Here is a 20,558-nt window from a genome sequence, read left to right as displayed (position 1 = left end):
CGCCAAGGACTGAAGAAAATGTGCGGCCCTGGTGTGGACACAGTGTAGATGATAAATGAAGCTCCTCTTGCAGGGAGGTGGGTTGATCCTGTCCCCTTCCTGCCAGCAGCTTGCTCCGGATCAATTCGCTGAGACTTTACCCGGTGCCCATGGGGTGGCAGAGTTGTTCAACTTCATTGCACTGCTTCTCTAACAGCTCAGTTCAGGTCTCCTCTGAAAAAAAAAACGCAGGAACGGGCTATGATGATATTTGTGAATCTTGAAATCCTGGTCTAGCCTTGGTGGAGACTTAGGTGACAGCTCTGCTTTGTCACATGTGCCCTGAGTGCAGGGGTCTGCCTGACTTTGCAGACCTCAGAGATCCTAATGGTTAGAAAAAGGAAGGGTTGTTGGAAACAAGACCCCGTCTTGCTGCCAGCTCAAGCTGCATTTCATTGATACAGGATGAATATGCTATTACACGTTTATGACATAACTTACTCATCCGCTTGCTGAACAGATTATTTTCATTCATTCCAAAAAGTTCCAGGGTTTTCATTCGAGACTGCATAGTTATATGAGCTATCTGATTTTTTTTCTTGGAGGAACGGGTCTGTATCATGGTTTTATAACCAGCTGCATGTCTTGCTGCTCTCTGATCTAAGAGCAGCAGACCTTCCTTATGGTTTCTGTCATTCCAAAATGCTTTTCTTTCTGTTTTCTCCCTGAAACAGCTTCTGCCCTAAAATAGACCGAGGGGACGTGTTCTAGGTTCAGGTTTTCTTTCAAAGATATTGTTGCTATCTGCATTTTCTTAGACATTAATGTGCTTTAAAGTCTTCCCTTTCTCTCACTTTCCAAAAATTTTGCAGATGCCTCGATAAGGTAACATCCACACAGTTTCCAGCAGACAGCCAGGAGTCCGTTTTGCTCCCCGGTGGGTAAAGATTCATAGCAGAAGAAGTAGTAAGAGTACAGACTCAGATCTGACAGCCCAGTTGGGCTCGGTGCAGCTGGTGCAGGCAAAAGCTTGCATGTCTGATTCTCTGCGTTATTTGTGTCTGCTGAAATCTTCCTTCCTGAATGCCGATCAGCCATGGGATGTTGTGGCTTGATCCCTTTTTTTCCCTCAAGATGCAGCGCACCCACAGGATCTTGAGACATCTCACCGAAATCTTAATAAAACTCCTGGCATGGTTACGTCAAGTCCATGGGAGTATGCATTAGCTTCGAGCTAAACACAACGTTAAGTTTTACAAGATCAAGGTCCACTGAGTTCAATGCGAGCCTTGTGGGCTCGGTGCCTGCCACCTTATCGCAGCGCCACGTCGTGCTCTTTTAGCTCAGAGCAACCTCAGAGAAGATGATATCAAGTGCAGGGGAGGCTGAGGGCAGAGCTGAGCTCTTTTCAAGCAGACCGCTCTGGGAGAATGGGGTACGTGCAGTTCTTCCTACAGTGCTTTTTGGTGCAACCCGATTGAGTTCCATCACTCACTGTTGGTTGGCTCTCTAGCACCAAGTCAAAGCAGATGTTTTAGAAAGCCAGTTGTGTTGTGAGTGTTGGCTGTTTCTCAGATGCGGTTGGCAAATGCAGTAAGATAATCACTAGTTTTAATTACAAACACAAGTAAGTTTGTTTAGCCAGTCATTCTGTAATCTTTGCCATTATTGGCGTTCCAATTGCAGTCTGAATGCGGTCAGAAACAGGGCCGGGTGAGTGTTTTCGGGCACCTTCTACAGGGAGATGGAGGTTGAACTGCTGCAGAAGGGCCTGGGAGTTAGTCATCTCCAGCCTCTGATCAAGCCTGAAGATCGTTATGGAAAGAACTGTTTGGCACCACTAAACCCAGTTTTAAGAGCTGGCAAGAGCAGCTGTGGGAGGTAAGGGTTTTCAGGATTGGGCTTGTATACATTTGCAGAGTCTTTTAATGGCATACGCTGCTCTGCTGCTTCTCTACATGCTGCATGGCTGCAGCCGAGTGTGAAGTGGAGACCCTGCGTTGAGAGCACTCCCTGGAGCATCCAGTGTCCTGCTGAACAGAGAAACGGTAGAGGAAGAGGAGGAGACTGGGGGTCTTCCTTTCTTTGCTGATGCCATCCTGTGTACCTCGCCAAGTTACTTAATGTTCCCGAGCCCCTTTCTCCCATCTGCAGCCTGGCAGATGACTATTAGCTCATCTTCTGAAACACTCAGAGTAAGGTGTTCGGTTTTATTCAGGATTAAAACCTTGCAGCTGTAAGAGTCATACGGTTTTTGAGCTCTGAGGAACCTACAGCTGTTTGTGATGGGTAGAACGCACCACGTCCCCCTTGCTTTCCACCTCACTTGCTTTTGTGTTTTCCGTGATTATCTGGTCAGGAACAAACATGCTCCGGCACACTGGTTTGATAACCAGCTCCACAGTTCCTTTAGTTACTGCTTCTTTGTGGTAGCTTAATGAAGTAATTTTCTCTTTTGAAGGTAGTGGAGTTACACTGGGCATTGATTTGACTTGGTTTTGCGTTTGCTGCAGGAATTAAGTGGAGCCTGCAGGTTGATGAAAACTCCCTTTGCAGCTCAGTGATCAACAGGAGGAGTAATTGCTGCAGACAAACTCTTTACAGAGCATCATCAGGTTTAGATTGGATATTAGGAAAAATTTCTTCACCGAAAGGGTTGTCGAGCACTGGAACAGGCTGCCCAGGGAAGTGGTGGAGTCACCATCCCCAGAGGTATTTAAAAGACACATAGATATGGTGCTTAGGGACATGGTTTAGTGGTGGGCTTGGCAGTGCTAGGTTAACAGTTGGACTTGATGATCTTAAAGGTCTTTTCCAACCTAAATGATTCTATGATCATCCCGGCTGGCACATGCCAGAGGACTCATTATAAGGAGGCTGTTTGCTTAAAATCGCTGTCATAAACGACAATACGCTATACATTATCGTATATTATATTTTAATGCACCAAAAATTATTTATTAACACCTTGATCTTTAACTTCTTTAGGGATTTATGAGTATGTTTTGCTGGAGGCAGCACTGAGTGAATGGCTTGTATCCGCAGCTTTGAGTGGCCGTGTTTGTGGTACCGCGAAGGTGCTCGGGGCTGGGGGAACGCCGGGGCAGCTGTCTTGAGGATTTATTTGTGGGGACGGCAGCTCATTACATACTTGACAAGTCCTGCTCGCTGCAGTATTTATTGTCTCCCAGTTATTTGGTGGGAGATCTTGGGGCAGAAGTTGCTGACTTTATTAACTGTTCAAAACAGGACGCTGAATCACATCCTGGCAAGGCTGCAGCATCCTGCCTTAGCGTGCTCCATACAATGGGGAGGCAAATTCACAGGCTCGTGACCCTCGGTAACTTTCTGGCCCGTAGGTGTGGCTGTGGAAGCCAATGGAGATATAATTAGGCCTTTACGTTTTGTGGTGGGTTGTGTGGGGATGTTCAAAGACCATGGAGCCGAGGAAGCATGCACTTATTTGACACTTATTTAAGATCTGGCCTTTCCAGGAAACTGTTGCTGACTGGAAGTTGAGCAACGCGAGGAGTTTACTTGGAAGTAGGTAGAGTAACAGCAGGAGGCTTGCCAGTTTGAAGATGTGGTGATCAGACCCTTTTCGGAATTGTATATAAATCTCCTTTTTTTCTTTTTTTTTTTCTTTTTTTTCCATGAAACCTCAGCAGTTTGGCAAAAAAACAAAACAACTGGCCCTGTTATCAAAGGCACTGGCTTTGCACTGAACATTTTTTTTCTGTAAAAGGCCAGTGTGGTTACTGTTTATTTAGGTGTTAGAGCTGGGTCAGAAAAATATTTTGGTTCCAAATGCCTCTTGATTTTTAAATACCTTAATCTTTGATAATCGGTTGCCAAGATCTGTGAGTCAAGGATTTCTCATACAAATCACAGCTGTGGTCTGCCTGACAAGTGCTCTTAAGATGTTTTTGGAGAATGTGAAATGAACAGAACACCTTCATAGGCATGGCTTTACTTTTAATGAAGAGTGAGGGTTTTTTTCCCAAACCTTTACGCATCCCTCTGTGGCATTTGAATCCCTGGTGCAGAATCACTTTACTGCTACACAAAAAAATCAGAAAGCAAAATAAGCCTAGCCTCAAATGGATTAGGATGCAAACTGCATCTGTTAGTTGTTCAGATTTGTCCAGGATCAGAAGGACTCTTCTCTGCAGAGCTTGCCTTCCCTCTCTGAAAGTTTTAGAGTTGCAGTCCAGGCAGAAGTCAATGGTATTGAGCTTGTGCAGCCCAGACAGATCTGCATCAGCTCTCCGTAACGTAAGGTATGAACGTGCATCACCAGGGTGTGAACGGGCGGTGGTTAACGGCTTTGCCAGAGCTGCTTGTGTCCATAGACATCTTCCCCTTGCAGCCAGGTTTATCTTTTGCCACAAGAGAGGTAGGTTTCCCTGCGTCCTTCCTGGGACAGGAGCAGGAACACAAACCACACCTGCGGAGCAGCCAGCGTGCTGTGTGTTCATACCCACCTCAGCTGGTCCTCGCCGTTGGTATGTCAAGGTATTGCCCATTGCACCAAACTCTCCCCAGAGTCCCAGTACTGATGTAGCAGTTGTTGTAGGACCGGAGTCTGTGCCTGACGCTCATCTCACTAGCACAGAGACCCTGTGCAGAGGGACTCGCCAAACTGACAAACCTGCCAAAACCACACCAGCTCACCGATGTTTCTTGAAGAAATCCTTGCTGCAAAAATCGCTAGTGAAGGCAGCTGCTGGGGGATCTGTGGCGGTGTGCTCCTGACCACTGGGCAGAAAACCTCTGGGGCTTAGCATCGGGGGCCAAGGCATCCAGAAATGCAGGGAACGGGGCAAAGCGTCCCTTTCAGATTTTCAGGAAAGCTGCCAGGTTGCTTGTTTGCCCTGTCTGCCATCCAAACGGTCACATCCAACACTCGCATCCCTGCGGAGACCGCTGCCTGTGGGGCTGCTCGCAGCGTGCCTGCGTGTGGGCATCTCCCTCCCAGCCCTACAAAACTTCTTGGACTACAGATGTCTGCTTCTCTCTGCAACAGTGACTCTGCTTGTAAAAGATGGGTTTGGAGTGGAAGGGAGAAAGAAGGATGAGCCTGAGGTTTTTACCAGCGCTTTTCTGTCTTGAGGTAGCTTTGCCCCTGGCTGGCAGTCTCCTAATTTCTGGGGTGCGCCTCCTCCCCGTGGGGTGCTGGCTGCATGCCTGTGGGGGAGCTGGGAAGGCAGGCTGCGGTCTAGCTAAACACTAGAGGGGGTGTCAGGGTTGAGCTAGAACTTTTCTCGCTCCACTTTTACCCCGCGTGATCCGTCTAGATTTATTTTATTTTATTTTTACGCATTACCAATGTGTCAAGTACTCCCTGGTCTCTGCTGCCTTTTTTGGAGTCATTCTGAAACCCAGCAGCTAAGCTATTTTTTGGGTTGCTGTGCCACCGCTGCCTGTAGCGTTCTCAGTCGTGCTCCCTGTGCCGTTGTCTGTGTCCTGGCTGACCTTCGCGCACGCCGCTTGGAAGCTGCTTTCTTAATCCTTGAAACTATTATTCACCTTCCTTTTCTTTTCCAGTGGCGCCGTTGGAGAGTTTCCACTTGTTTCTCTGGCCTGTCTCCGGGAGACACCACTGAGTGGGTGAAGTGGCGTGACTTAATAAAATAGTTTAAAGGATTAAAACAATGAGTTGACGGGAGGAATGCAGGAGGATCGGCCGATGTGCCGACAGCTCGGCTGGGGAGGAGGATGGGAGCAGGATCGGCTCCTGCCCAGGAGTGCGGGCGGGAGGCTCTGCCTTTGATGTGCCCTCCATGACAGGAGCCTTAGGGGCTGGCATCGTCCCACCTCTCCTTTAGCTTGGACCACGGCTCCGAGACACCTCCCCGGCACTCCTGGGCTTGTGGTCTGTCCTCCTCCCTACCTGTGGTCACGGAACAGCTATGGCAATAACATGGCAACAACAACATCCAAAAAAGTGGCTTCTAGGAAAACACAGGCTGTCTTTTGGGTCTTTTAGTGCGGGGGAAGAAGGGAGCCAGTGTTTTGGGAATAGCCGGCTTCCCTCAGACCACCAGGATGCTGCATGGCAGAGGGTGCACTGGGCTGGAAAACCATGTTGTTGCTAATGCTGGGACCTCTGTATACACCTCTCGTGCTTCTGTGTGCCAGCTGCCGCCTTCCCTAGCCTTGCCCTTTGAGTCCATGAGTCTAGGCAAGCGTGAGCCGCTCCGTGTAGCTGTATGGAGAAGCATTGCTCAGCCCATGCCGCCGTGGGCGGTCGTGGGGCTGCCGCAGAGGGCTGGGGTCAGTCCCCAGGCGCACGCTGGGGACATGGATGCTGGGGGTCTGTGTAGGGTTAATATTCCTCTCCTGAGAGTGAGAGAAAGGTTTCTTTATAGCAGTTGAACGGGTAGTCGTGCAGGCTGAGGTTCGGAGAGGATCTGTCCCTCGCCTCCTGAGACAGTAGCTATCACAAAAATGACATCATGTTTCATGGGGAATCTCAGAAATGCTTGTTGCGATTCGGACTGTTAGTTCCAAGCACATCGCATAGCTGGATGATGCTGTGATCAGCCTCGTGCCTTTTTGAACTCTGCGATTAATGGGATGAGCAAAAAGGATTTCTTTTTCCTTGTGAAACAATCTCTTATTTTATTTGGCTTTTCACCATCCAAGTACTAGGGATTCCTAGAATTTTCTCTTTCCTGGCCGTTTGGGAACTGTTTTGCTAACTTACTTTGCGCAAGTCTGCTGGAACGGGGAGCAACCCTGCTAATTTGTTTGCTTCCCTCTTCCTGCCCTTTCTCTTGCTCGGTTTATCCGAGCTGCTCCTGCGTTGCCTGCAGGCACAGCCCGGGTCGTGCTCTGCCCTCGGAGCTGTGTGCCGCCCCGGCGTGGGGTACGCACGGCTGACCCGGTTCGGCTCTGTGCAGAGCTGGGGCGATCGCGGCTCGAGCCCGATGCATCGCTCACCCGGTGCACAGGAGCGGCTGGAGGCACATCATCAGGAGTCTATTTATGTTAGGAAATTAGCTTTTGTGGGCTTCATGATTGATTTAATTTTTTTCTTTTTCTTCTTTGTGCTCGAGGAGCGTTTGTATCTGGCGCTGTGAATGGCCTGCAGTGTCTCAAACCCTTCTTAGCATTCTTGCGCTGTGGATGTGGCCCACGCCTTTCAGCTGAACAATACATGCTCAGACTCCCCTTTTGTTGCTGTGCTGCTAAAAACACGAGAGCGAAGCCTGCCGGGTCTTCCTGCCTGCCTAACCGTCTCGCTCTCCTTTGAAATAGATGGGGAGATATTTGCCCCTGCGGGAAGGCATTACAAGACCCCGCCCTCAGGGGGGGCTGCTGCCTGACCCCCTTGCAAGCAACTTTTTGCCATTGCACGATGGGGCCCCGGCTGCCTCTGAGGAAGGGGAGGTGTTCTCCCTGTGTCGGAAGGAACGTCAGACCTTGCTGTGGTTCGCAGCTTACGTTTTGGGTTTCTTCTTCAGGTGACTTCAGCTCAGGAAGTCTGAGAGTGATGACTTTTTATAGCCCATCGAAGTCGCACCCTAACATAGCCATGAGTACGGAAAGAGCTTTCCTGCCTTGCATTTTTGGTAATAAAATAGTATTTCAGAAGACAAATACTTCCAAAAGTTGCCCTGAAGGTAGCTGCAGAGATTTTGGCAGAGGTAGAGCACCGCAATCCAAGGGATGCTGGCAGCTCTCGCTGACTTTAGCAGGTGTGTTGGGCACCTGCAGTTCTGATCACAGGTCAGTTTATCAGCATATCACAAAGTCTATGCATGTATGTGACAGCACTTTGTTTTAAAACAGCGTTGCACGTGTTGAAACTGGGCCTTTCCTGGTCCTGCTGCGTGGGGAGCGCTCTGCTCGTCCCTCTGCATGGCAGCCTGCTCCCTTTGAGTTAAGCAGGGATGGTTGTGGCGATACTCTCAGCTATATTTGTAAAGGTGATTCCTTTACGTTTCATTTAAATCTTTCTGTGGCACTGGACTCTGCATGACGGGTGTGCGACAGAGCAAAGGCCACTTGGAAACGCACTAAGTACTTTTTTTTAAAAAGTATGAGAAAGTATGCTGCTGCTTTTGAAGGCTCCCATTTCTCTTTCTCAGGTTGTACAGTAACGTGTGAGCGAGTAGCTTTGAAGTTCATTTTTCCCTGGCGCTGTTTTGTGTCGCTCAGACCCCTTCTGAAGGCCCCTTTCTTGGTCAGGAAGTGTTATCTGATGTGCCTCCTATCAAGCCAAAGCAAGCAGTCAGTGTGCTTTAATTGTTGGCTTGGCTTGGGAAGCAGGGGCCGCGCAGCTGCCGCCTTGTCTTCCTGCTATTTCTCTCCCCGCATCTTCCTTTCTATTTGATGTGCTCATTTCCAGTTTAGTTTATGTTGCTATTTCGGTATGACTGCGTGACGGCCCTCTGGCTCGCTGCAGCGGTGCCCTGTCTTAAAATCCACCCTCTGGCACGTCAAGGGCCTGGCCGGGCTGCAGGAGCATCCGAGGGGACCGGCTCGGTCCCCGAGCTGTGGCACTGCGGCAGAGGGGTGCACCGGGGAGGCCCCTCTCCAGGGCTGCGTTTCGTGTTCTTGCTTAATTGCCTTGAGATGATTGGGCTTTTTCCAGGCTGAGCAGAAAACAAGGGGGAAGAAAAGGGGGGAAAAAATCAGTTCTATTCTTCCTTATCAAAGGGGCTGTGGAAAAGGGAAGTGTGTTTAATTTTGTGGAGCTTGGGAGGCCTGTTTTTTTTCCTCACCTTATCAGTTTGGAAACGTTTTAAGCAGAAGATGCCATAAAACCAGGAGGCACTACCCTGTTCATGCCTTTGTAAAATTGCAACCAATTTTGAGAGAAGCGAATGGTGCCTGCTCCTCGCCATGGCGTTGATGGATGCTCGGGTGAGGGGGTTTTCCTGCTCCGACGCTGCTGTCTGGGCAGTCTGCTGTCGGATGAGCCCAGAGGCCATCGCTGTCCCCCAAGCACTCTGGCTCAGCCCTGATGGATAGATGACCTTCTCTGCCCTGGCACCGCGCGTACGTTTTGTTCCATTAATGAGGGGGAAATTAAGAAACTTAATTTGACAGAGATTTAGTGCCTGGAGAGCATGATGGTGGCCCTGTGCCTGGGCAAGGCTTCATTGCAGAGCTTTTCTGGAATGTGGAGCTCTGCACCTGAGCTGCACAAGCACACGACAGGTCAACAATGTGAGAGTTGCTCAAGATGAAAAGTTAAATAGAAACAGAGAAAGCTTCAGGTGGGAGCAGATATCTTGAAAGGACATCTGGAATATTATCTCTTTGGGAGAGGAGGATATAGCTTCAATGTAATGGCCAGGCAGAGGTGAACTCCGAACATTAGCTGAAGCAAGCTTGAGACCCATCAGGTACACGTGCCTTGGTTGTCTGGTGGTGCTGGGCTGCTCCTGAGGACAGCCTGTGCCCGGGTGTGCGAGGAGCAGCTCCCGTCTCTGCTCCCTGAGCTCCCTGCCCTCGGACCTGCCTCTGGCTGGAGTGCGGGGCTGTCCGTATCCCCGAGGCAAATGCAAAGCCAGGCAGAGTGGAAGTCTGCTCTTGTTCACTACGTGAACTCAGCCCTAAAATATGCTCTAAGAGTAGAGCTGTAAGAAGCAGATCTGAACAGCACTTGCACTAAATGGACTTCTCGGTTGTGATCAGCGGCAAACACAAAGATAACAAGTTCATTACGGCTCCAGAAATACCAAGCGTCGTTGCAGGTGTGGTGATAAGCCAGGCTCCATGGGCTTCCCGTGCACCGAGCAATCCTGCAGCAGTTCTGGGAGCAGCAGGGATACCCGGCCAGATGCAAACTCTGATATTTCTGTGTTCTGCCTCTTTTAGCTAGATGCTATTTTTTTACTTCTTAGACTAGCAAGAGACTGCTGAATCAGCCTCAGGCTTGGCTGTGTCTTCCCAGGGAAAGTGGTTTTCTCTCTGCTAACTTCTGTGTATGGATATTTATTTTGAGATGAGTTATGTAGCTATGAGATATATTAATAGAGTGTTTTCTTGTATCCTGCAAGATGATTACGTCTTATGTGAGATTTCCCATTAAAACAGGGAACTCAAATACCCGAGGCATACAAGGTTACTTCCTGGGACACACCACAGCCTGAGCCACAATGGCAAAGCAAGCTGCTTAGGGAAAATTGTTCTGTGACTGGCAGCTGGCTTCCAGCCCTCTCTGTCTGTCCAGTAACACGAGCAGCTCTGTCTCTTGTTCCGAAACCCAGTATTTTTAACAGATTGCCTATTGGCATTTGTGGACCCGGGGGGCGGCATTTTGTAACGACTAAAAGGCACTGCCTATTGTGTTCTTAAGCAACTTGAAATGTAATTGATGTGTGTTGCAGCTACACTCTTCTGGAGCTTTCCCAAAGGGGAAGAAATATTTCCTTTTCAAGTTGAGCAGCACGGAGCCAACGGATGGAGCAAGGGACAGTGAAGCAAGAGACGCTGGAGCCCACTCTCAGCGGTGCTGTGGCCATTAAGCACCCTCTCCTTGCCAGCCCCTGGGTGCCATCCCTCTGGGTGCAGAAGGGCCCCTGCTATACGGACAGCAAAGCGCCATAGCTGTCTGTACCTTCCTGATGACACTCTTGGGATTTCCCAGATGCTTGTAAGCATCGGTTCTTACCTCCCTTAGGGGGTTAATGCCATTAGTTTGGTAAGCTGAGGTTATGGAGTGGAAGGAGGACTGGTCTGCAGCTGTACTGGAGCACCAGGGTCCTGGGGCTGTGACAAAACTCATGGGCTCTGCATTTATTTGAGAGCCTGAAGTGACTCCTGTACAGTAGCTGTGCTGGTCAGGATTCCTGGAAGGGCATCCAGGGAATGGGTGGTTTCCGTTGTGCGTGCCAGTTGGGCTGTGTGAAAATTGAACAGAAAGCTGCTTCTCCCCCTGGTTAGGCTAGTGGTACTGGTGAAACACGAGTGTGTCATTATGGTTTACGCCTGGAGAAAGAATTAGTCAGGGGTCTGTAAGAAACAAGTCTTCAGTGAATTTGACTATAGCCAGCCGCTAGCAAATAAATACCAAGCCACCTGAAAGACTTTCTTGTTCAGTAGTAGCTCAGTAACTCGCGAGTCACTCTAAAAATCAAACCGTGGTAGCTGTGCAGTAAGCGAAGAAGCATTTTAATTTGACAGCTCATGCCTTTGTCATATCTATATTACAGTGGTGGCATGCAGTGTTTTAATTGTGAAGAAACAAACAGGCATTAGTTGATATGATGTTTTTTATCTAGTCCTGTCCCAGGGAATATGGACTTTGTACAGCGACGGGCTGCTTTGCTTTGTGGTTGCTGATAGGCGCTGCCTTGCCTTCGGAGCATGCGGGAGGAAGCAAACAAACAAACAAGTCTGGAGGAGGGAAATGATTAGATGAGGCTCAGCTGATTTTTTCCCCTCTTGAATGGCCCTCTTTCATCAGGATATGTTAGGACAAGTGCTTTTTCAAGCCAGGATATCAGTGGAAGACAGAGTGTTCTGTAAAAGTCATCCAGTTCCTGGGTAGCATCAACAGACGCGATTTCTCTGCTCCGCACAGAATATACGGTCAACCTTTTCTTTGCCTTCTTTTCTTTTTTTTTTAATGGGTTTAGAAGCAAAAGGATGTGAGTTTTACAGCTAGTTATGAATCTTTTCGAATTTACTGACTTCTATCTGACTCTTGGGCCAGCACAATGCTTCTGCTGTTCAAAGAAAACCAGTCCAAATTAGTATGTATAAGCCACTCGTTTTTATCCTGCTAAGAAATGCTGCTTGCTGGGGCATTTATCACTGCTGCCGAGGGTCAAAAGTTGGGGGTGTTCTTTAATGATAGGATTTTTCTGTTCTTTAGGAGATTTTTTTAAAAAGGCTGGAGTTTTAGTTGTTTACTGGAACTGCAGGATTTAAAAGGGTTTTTTAAAACTGGGTTGGAATATCGTGCCTTGCCTTTTTCTCACTTTTATTTTGTTAGCTGTCTTTTAGAGCGGTTGTGTGAAGTGACTGAGAGAAAAGAGTGTTCCTAGAGCGGAGATAAGGGACGGTGTTGGGTAATGTGGGTAATGTTGCTGTTTCAGTATGGCGTAAAATACGAGCTTTTGCAAAGAGGCGCTTGGATGCGTTACCTCTGTACGGCACCGTGCTGGTCGTATGGAAATGGGAGCTTATGTGGAAATCGGGGAGCGCGCGTAGTGCTGGGGAGGTACGGGTGGTCTGACTCAGAGCAAGCTGTGCTTTGTAAGGTTAGTGCACAGTTTAGGAAACAAACATTTAACTTAAAAAAGAAATCTTGCTCTCAACAGGTTCTTTGGCTTTGCTTTCCGGTTCATTTCCATGCAGATGAATACACGGTGACAAAAATTTTGCTGTGTGGGGTTGTCCTTCTCCTGCAATTGCTTTCTGCTCCTGCAGCGCAGCTTTCTCATTTGCCTGCAACTGGGAATATTCTGCTTTATTGTAAAAGATTTCCTGACTGCAAGAGAGGAGAACATCAGGCGAGATGAACTGCCAGAGCAGGAGTTACCGATGCCTTTGGGAGGGAGCTCTGTCTCTTCCAAGGTTTTTCCTGCTGTAGAAATCCCAGTCAGTACTTTATTAGGGATAAAAGAATATCATTTGGGATATTTTTTCACTTTCCCAAAGACATAGTTCCCAAAATTCTTGGGACAGGAATACTGTGAATTATCTCCTCATGCGTTATCTAACCATTCCCTTCCTCTTGCTGAAAAAACAGATGAGTGTGCATGAAGCTGGTATCTAGCTGAATATCCTATACATTGTGTTGGTGTCACTGCTTTTGTGTAACTTCTGGCCTTTTTTAACGCTTTCCTGTGAGATCTGGTGTGTGAAGGAAACAAGACTCTTCCTGGCTCACTTATGGAATGAACCAAATTCCCGTTTGCAGAAATTCTTGCCGTTAGCGCGTGTGCCAGGCGGAGCAGAGCCGGTGTTTCGGATCGCAAGCAAACTCCGCGCGGCTCCTGCTCAGACACAACTTGCTAGCGAAGTGAGTGGTGAGTGCTAGAATACTGTGGGAGTGTAAATGGAGAAAAGCTTGTTTTAATTAGAGTGCGGTTGTCCTGCTGGCATTTTATTGATCTGATATATGACTTGCGGAGCCTGGAACTTAGGCGAAAATTTTAGTTCACTTTTTAAAAGCAGCTGAAATCTCAAATTTAAACCTGATCCAGATTTTTCTGGGAACTTTGCACCTTGAAGATTCAGTTGAAAAATGAGGAAGCTTTGCCTGGGAACCTTGGCTGTGTTCTCAGAGAAGGGAAAAGCTGAACTTGCAGCAAAAGCTGAAAAGACATGAAATTCATGTCTGTCTTCACAAAAACACTAAGGTAGAATGGAGCATTACTGCTCACTTCTGCCCAAAGGCAAAGACCCCAGATAAAGTACGGAATAGACGAGTGCTGGGAGTAGTAACTCCTGTGGGATCATTTTCTGTAGCATAAGTAACTCCCATGTAGTGCAATCTCATAATGGAGCGTTTATATTTAGTAGATAGCAGACAGTAATTAATGATGATCTATGTTTGGAAGTGTAGGGCGGCAGAAAATTGGGCTTTGTAACAAGGAATGTCTCTTGTGATGTTTTGAGCGGTGTAGGAAATGCAGTGTAAGCAGTTACTGTGGCAACTAAAAGGTAGCTTTGTAGATGTTGATTTTCAGCCTTGTGGGAAATGCTAACTTTACCGCTTATGTCCAAGTCTATTTCTAAAATGCTCGCAAGTGCATTATGGTACTGTGTAATTAGGCTTGTGCTGGTGCTTACTGTAACTACTGATTTTGTTCAGCCTTCTCTTTAGTTATGTTCTGGGGCCTGTGTGTCATTTGACTCTGTGGAAATATCGTTACGTATTTGCACATACTGCGACCTGCCTTCTTAGCAGTAGTATTTTCCAGGACGGCTGTATCTAGCCAGAGCAAAGCAAAATCTTTGCTATTGTGTCAGTTGTTTTTTCCCCTGAGGTTTCAGTGCAGTTTCCTTTCTCTTGTGATGTGCAGGTTTCATCTGCCCTCCCTTCCTCTTTAAATCTACAGACAATTTATGGTTGCATGTTCTTGTTTTTGCATTCCAAAGAAGTCTCAAGAACTGAAATTAGTAGGGACTGATTGACTCGGAACCTGATCTCCAGTCATTTTACAGGTCTAAGCCTGTAAAAAGTCTTACCCTCTACTGTTTTTCAGTTGTAGAATTTGATAATCAAATGATAAAGTCATTTCCAGCCCATGACAGCTCAGGCAAGTATCTCCTGCAGTGGCCAAGTAATAAAATGTTGGTGGAAAATGACACATGAATAATCCATGAATAATCCTGGAGCCGTGCCGTGCAAGCGGCAGGATCGAACTTTGGGAACAGCTTCTCATGGCAAAATCCTACTACGTTTTAGTGAGGGGAAGCCCTTCCTTCCCTAGGCGTACAGACCTGAGCATGCATTTTGCTGATAGATGTTTCCTTTCAGTTGACTTCCTCTGTCATTTGTTTTCCAGCCTAAGCGAGAGCTTTTTCATGGTGAAAGGCGCAGCCCTTTTCTTACAACAAGGAAACAGCTCCCAGGGCCAGCGAAGTCTCCAGCATCCTCACAAACATGCAGGTAGTGGATTAAATCACCTACTGAAGTTCTTTTTCCCTCTTGCTTTGCTGCTCATCCCGTCCACGCGGACAGGCTAATAGCACACGTGGGTGGGTGGATGACTCTTCTAATAGAGGGCCTTGTACAACCTGCTGAGTAAAACCAGGTTTTCGGCCCACTTGATTCAAGTGGGAACGTACGATTGTTGAGTCTTTGTTTAAACTTTTGTCATTATCTCAGAACTGTAACTGGACTAGAAATTTATTCTCTGCAGACATTATGGCATTCAGCGTGGCATTCTTTAGGCAGGGAAGCCTGCTGAGCCAGAAGGTCTGTGCTGAATACGTATCCCTGTTTTCCGCGGCCGCAGATGAAGAAATGTCACTTGTGCTTCAGTGATTTGATCTTTGCCTTCCCCTTTGGCCTGTGGGGAGGAAAATTGGATGGGCTGAGTCACAGGGCTCTAGCACCTCTTCTGTAGTTCTCGAGGTCCTGATTCAGCACGGCAGGGACATTTCTCAGCATGCTCGCCCAGCCTCCAATAATCTGAGGCTTGGGACTTTCGGTGCCCGCTGACAGCATTTGTTCTTTTGAAACTACCTGTTGCTGGTTTTGTTTCATGTTGCTGGTAAGAGCGAGGAACGTTTTAACAGGATTTGGGTCTCTGGATAGACGTACGTTTCTTAGCTCCTTATATCCCCTTTTCTGGTTTCAGAAAAATCCCCTTTTCAGTTAACTCATCACAGTCTGGCCTGTAAGAGTTTATCATGGCTTAAGAACAGACTGTCCTTCATCCCCCAGTCCCCTCCAGTGTGCCAAACTGGTAAGAAGAAATGGTAGGGAGTTGTATGGTCAACGTACATAAGGATTGATAAGCAGATGGGGGGTGCAGGAAAGTGGATTCTACTTACCCAGTGTTTTTATGTCTTCTGTCTTCGACAGTTTTGGAATAAGTGATTGCTGGGAAAGAAGAAATAAGATCATTGGGGCATTTTGAGAGCAGGAGCATGTGGGAAAGGCACAGTGTGGTACTGTGTGTCTGCTGCTTAGTAAACACTCCAAGCACAAAGAGGGTGTTTGAATGCCAAGCTTGGCTTTGGGTTTCTTTAATTGTCAGCAATTTCATATACCCAGCAAACATCCTACGGAAGGAATTTTATCTTGTATGGAAAGTTGTGAGTGCATTACCGAGTTACTAGATGTGAACTTGTTTTGTTTTCTTGTAGGTTCCTCGTTCCTTTCACTTGCTTTCACCAAACAGAAACGTACCCACTGCTCTAGAGCCTAAGGGACTTGTTGCATGAGCAGCACTTTGTTTGAGATAGAAGGGATCCACCACCCAAACTGGGCCACTCCTGCAGCCCTTCCTCCTCAGAAGTTTCTCATGTTCAGATACACCCTCCATAAGGCCAGTGGGGCTGATCCCACGATGCTATGTGTGTGTTACAAGTCAAAGTTTCTCTTTTGTTCTTTTTTTTTTTTTTAAATCAGAGTTGTTCCTCCTGCCTCTTCCTCCCCTGTCCTCAGTGCCCGTATCTTCCTGTCTTCTCTAAGATGCTGTAACAGGAAGAGTATCATCATTTGTGCCAGTCACAGGTGGTCTCAATGTATTTGGTAGCTTCCAAATACTGTCAGGTCGAGTTCTCACACAGCCGGGTAACACTCATCCAAGAAGCTCGCTTCTGTTAGTATTCTCTGGGACAGCAAAGTTAATTGGTCTCCCTTAAATGGTATTTTTTGACTTAGAAACATCCAATTTCATTGAAGGTCACTCTGCCCATTCTTAGTGCAGCAAGTGAGGGACCCTTTCTGATTATTTCTGTGCTTTCCCTGTAGGTGATTTGCCCCAGCACCTCCAGGTGATGATCAACCTCCTTCGCTGTGAGGATAGGATCAAACTGGTAAGAAAAGATGCATTTTCCTGCTCTCCTTTCTGTTAGAGGCATTTGAAACAGACCTGTAGAGGTTCATGAAAAGCATTGGCAAATCCTAGGTTTCAGAGTCAGCTTAACTCTGTGGTGGTTGCCAGCCCTACCACATTTTCCTGTCCACTCCTTTTGCCCTGGTCCTTACATCTAGGTAATGAGTCGGGTCAGAAAACTGATCTGTCTGAAACGTTTGTTCTGTTAGATTTAATTTTCCAGTCAGGTGACAAACACTAATACAGGAGAAGAGACAGGAGCTTGCTGCTGCTAGTGGATACTCTTAAGTCAGCCTTGAAATTGCATCCAAATGGGGCTGATCTTTCTTTTACAGAAATCTGCAGAGGCTATAAAAGTCACTGCAGAAAAGTCTGTCAGTTATCCCCTCCAGCATGACTAACATATTTCAGTGAAGGCTTGTGAGTGGAAGAATCCTCTGAGCCTGCCTCTGTTTTCAGTTCAGTGCGTGACCAATGTTTTTACCAACTTTCTAGTTGAACCTCTTTAGAACAAATCTTCAGGTTACATTTTGTAGTATTTCTCCAAACTGGGGCAGGTAATCTAGGTTAATCTTCTCCTCGCCCGATGCCAAGTCAAACTGGCAACTAGCCTTGCTGGAAGATGGACCGTCTCTCCTTGTGTCTTTCATATTAAGCTTTTGGGCACAATTACACCTTAAAAAAAAAAAAAATTAGGCAGCAATGGAAGTAATAATTATCCAAAAGCTAGTTTGCAGAGCTTGATGGCCTTTTTCTAGGCTGTCCGTTTGGAAAGTGTGTGGACAGACCGAGTCCGGTACATGGTGGTTGTATACAGCAGCGGACGACAGGACACAGAAGAGAATATTCTGCTGGGTGTGGATTTCTCCAGCAAGGAGAGGTATGTCTAAGGCGAGGCTGGGCTTGAAAATCAGGCAGGCTGGGTTCTCTGGAAAGCCTGTCAACACCAAACTGTCCCCAAGCAGTTGGTTTACACGTATCTGCAAATTCTAGCAAGAGAAAGGACATGTATTGAGTTTTCTGACCAGTTACAAGGGCAAGAGGGTGATTTTTGTTCCAGAAAGCTTTCAGTCTCCTTGGAATCTCTGGGCAGTTGTGGGCAATGCGTTCATGTGTAATCCGTCTGTAGGGCTGTGGCATCTACCTCATCCGTGGTAGTTTGCGGTCTGCTCACTACAAAATGCTCTTGCAGACACATTTGCAAAACTGGAACTTATTCTGTCCACCAGACTTCAAGTCTGTTGATGGTATGATGCAATGGAGCTGGTTTTTTTGGGGGTAGTTTAGTTGCCAAATAACGTCAAAAAACAATACTGCGACAGTACCTCCAAAACCAACAAACAAATGTGTCAGTAATGAGCTGTTTCTTTTGTCTAACTGATAAGGGCGCATAATATTTTGAAAGACAAATAAAATATTTTGTTATCACAGACCCTCTCACATTATTCCAGTTCTAGGTGAGTAAACCAAGGCAGAAAAGCTCTTGGCTTGGAGAGACAGGGCTGGTTTGGCAGAGCTGGAGTTAGAAGTCAGAGCTTCCAGACGGTTGTTTCTGTTCTCCAGTGATTTAGCAGGCTGCCATGTTGTGCTGGTGCAGCCAGTGTGACTTTTGTTTTCTTTTTGGAAAACCTTAGCGGTTGTTTCCATTGCTGTAAGTGGAAGGGGGGAGCCTTTGCACTGCAGTGAGACCTGTAGGGAAACTCCTAGCCGTGCCTTCCTAATAAGATTATTGCCATTGGCTTTGATGCTGCCTCTTGTATCTGCTGTTAAATTCCTGCTGTTAGTGTTACAGAGGAAATGCTAATGTAGCGTTTCCTTGTGGCACACTTAGTGTGCAATAGCAGTGAATGTTTGCTGTGTCATCTTCAAACCTGAAATAACCTTGCAATGATTTGCTCCTGGTGATTATTGATGTGAGAGAAGAGGAAAGATGGAAAAGTTATGACAAATCCATCCTAACTGTAAGGTTGGCTGCCATTTCAGTTAGTCTCCCTTGAAAGCCAAAGTTTTTGTTAATTAAGGGTAAGTCTCATGCATAAAGAAGTCAGTTGGCATTAGCGACTTCATTGAGTGACTCCATGGCTCTGTGTTGGGGCTGAAATGTCACTGCTGAGCTTTAAGTGTTCTGACTGCTGACAGTTTGACTAGTTGGGCGCTTTTGTGGGTTTTATTCCTTTTACATGTGTTTAATAAAAAACATTTTTTTCTCGCAAAGCTCTAAAGTGCACGTTGTCCACATGTGTGTTCAAACTGGCCTGTCAAATCCTTTGATCCGCTGTAGAAAGCAGCTGAAGGCTTAAAAAAGAAAGGAAAAGAAGAAAACAAAACCTGAGTTCTTTGCTAACTGGCTGTTGCTATATGCATCCCAATTTCCTTTAAAACTTTAATATCTCCATAGCTTAATTATTTACTAGTTGAAAGTTACTGGCCCCCATTGTAGTACCGTTTTCTTGCCAGATTGCATCTCTGAAATGCAAGTGTTCTTTTGGGTTAGGTAAACTCATAAAATCCGGTTTTGTCTTTTCTACCAGCCAGAGTGATGAAGTGAAAATCGAACACGCAGTGCTTCGGAAGGCCTCTCGGGTCCTCTTTGGAAAGGGCAGGCGGCTGCTCTGCCACCTACCAAGGCTTGCTTTCTGCCTCGCTTTAGCGAGCTGAACCTCTGCAGCCAGATCGCTGTGATCTGCTTTTATGTCCTGTTAGGGAACTGCCTTGCACTGAGCTTATGAGGGTGAGAGAGCAGGAAAGATGAGGCAAGTACTGCGGTGCTTTCTGGCAGGCTCTGGAGGGGGAGAGAAGAGCTGGTAATTTTGATTCTTGCTTCTGTGGTGTTTCTCCAGCCTTTTGGAGCAATCAGCATGCTAATATTGGAGTAGACCTTTAGAATTCAGCTGCCAGTCTCTTTGCGTGTTATGCATTTGAAGGCCTAAGGTATTACTAGGAATTACTAGAGCAAGACTTGAGGATTTTAAAAATTAAAGAGTATTAATAATTTAGGATATTGGCGTGACCGCGTTGTGGCCTGTATTTAATGTCCTGTATAACAATCTCTCTTCCAGTAAAAGCTGCACTATAGGAATGGTTCTTCGTCTGTGGAGTGATACTAAAATCCATCTTGATGGTGATGGGTAAGAAACCACATTAAAAGGATAAATGTGAATGTCCTTCCCTACTTGGGGGCTGCTCTAGGAGAGATTCTCCGTCACCTTGCAAATGAAGTTCCAATTTTGGATCCATGGCTGCAGTCCTCTTATTCAGACAGCGAGTTTTTGTCTTGCTGCCCTCAAACTGCTCGGTGGAACCTGTGATACCCCGTGAATGTTCTCTGAAATCCCACTCGAGGGGTGGAGCTCCCATTCCTGGCAGCCTACGCCGGGAAGGGTGTCCGCTTGCCATTCTTATTTGGGAGGATGTTGGAAAATCGGTGATACAAATTCTCATCCCTGATTCTTTTTGACTGTGAGTGCCCCTATAGCTGCCTTGCAGTAGCTGTTTGTAGAGTGCAGCTTGTGATGCAGAGAAGAGCAGTTTCTGACTGTTTGTTTTTTTTTTTTTCCCCCCCCTCTGTTAGTGGCTTCAGCGTGAGCACTGCAGGGAGAATGCACATCTTCAAGCCAGTGTCGGTGCAAGCCATGTGGTATGTGTGTTAATTAGCTTTATTGAGAGAGACACTGTCATTTCTGTGAATAAATTAAAAACAAATAAACAAACTGCATTTTAGCATTCTCCATAATTGGTATTTAGTGAGCTGCAGCAGAGATGCTGCTTCCCTGTGTCAGCAGGTAGCAGTACTATAAAGGGACTGGGAGAATACTGATCCGAAAACAGGATCTTCTCCTTCTGTTCAGAGCAGCTCTGTACCCTTCAAAAAAAGGGAAATGGCACTAGTGAGATGAATAAATATGAAAGACCAACTTCAGTTCATCAGGCTGCAAACCCAGTCTTTCCTCTCTCTGCATATTTTCCTGACTGGCTGAAGGAGGAGTCTCGGGACCCGTTGCCAATCTGATGGCATTCCCTGTGTTCTGCCTCATTCCCGGGGCCAGGCTGGGGTTCCTGCCGCACGGAAACTTTCCGTGCCGCCCCGGGTGCCTG

General features: G+C 46.9%; 1 protein-coding gene across 1 annotated transcript in view; it reads left to right on the top strand.

The window, feature by feature from the left end:
• SSH1 (slingshot protein phosphatase 1) overlaps positions 1–20,558 on the top strand; it is a 39,687-nt gene that overhangs the window by 6,728 nt on the left and 12,401 nt on the right. The window contains exons 3-7 of the mRNA XM_050906636.1: positions 14,460–14,563; positions 16,379–16,443; positions 17,222–17,343; positions 19,523–19,591; positions 20,035–20,100. Of these exons, the coding sequence (XP_050762593.1) occupies positions 14,460–14,563; positions 16,379–16,443; positions 17,222–17,343; positions 19,523–19,591; positions 20,035–20,100 (426 nt within the window). The remainder of the gene's footprint in view (positions 1–14,459; positions 14,564–16,378; positions 16,444–17,221; positions 17,344–19,522; positions 19,592–20,034; positions 20,101–20,558) is intronic.

Source organism: Gymnogyps californianus, chromosome 16, assembly GCF_018139145.2.
Source record: "Gymnogyps californianus isolate 813 chromosome 16, ASM1813914v2, whole genome shotgun sequence".
NCBI classification, from domain to species: Eukaryota; Metazoa; Chordata; class Aves; order Accipitriformes; family Cathartidae; genus Gymnogyps; species Gymnogyps californianus.
This window is presented reverse-complemented; position numbering and strand designations above follow the sequence as displayed.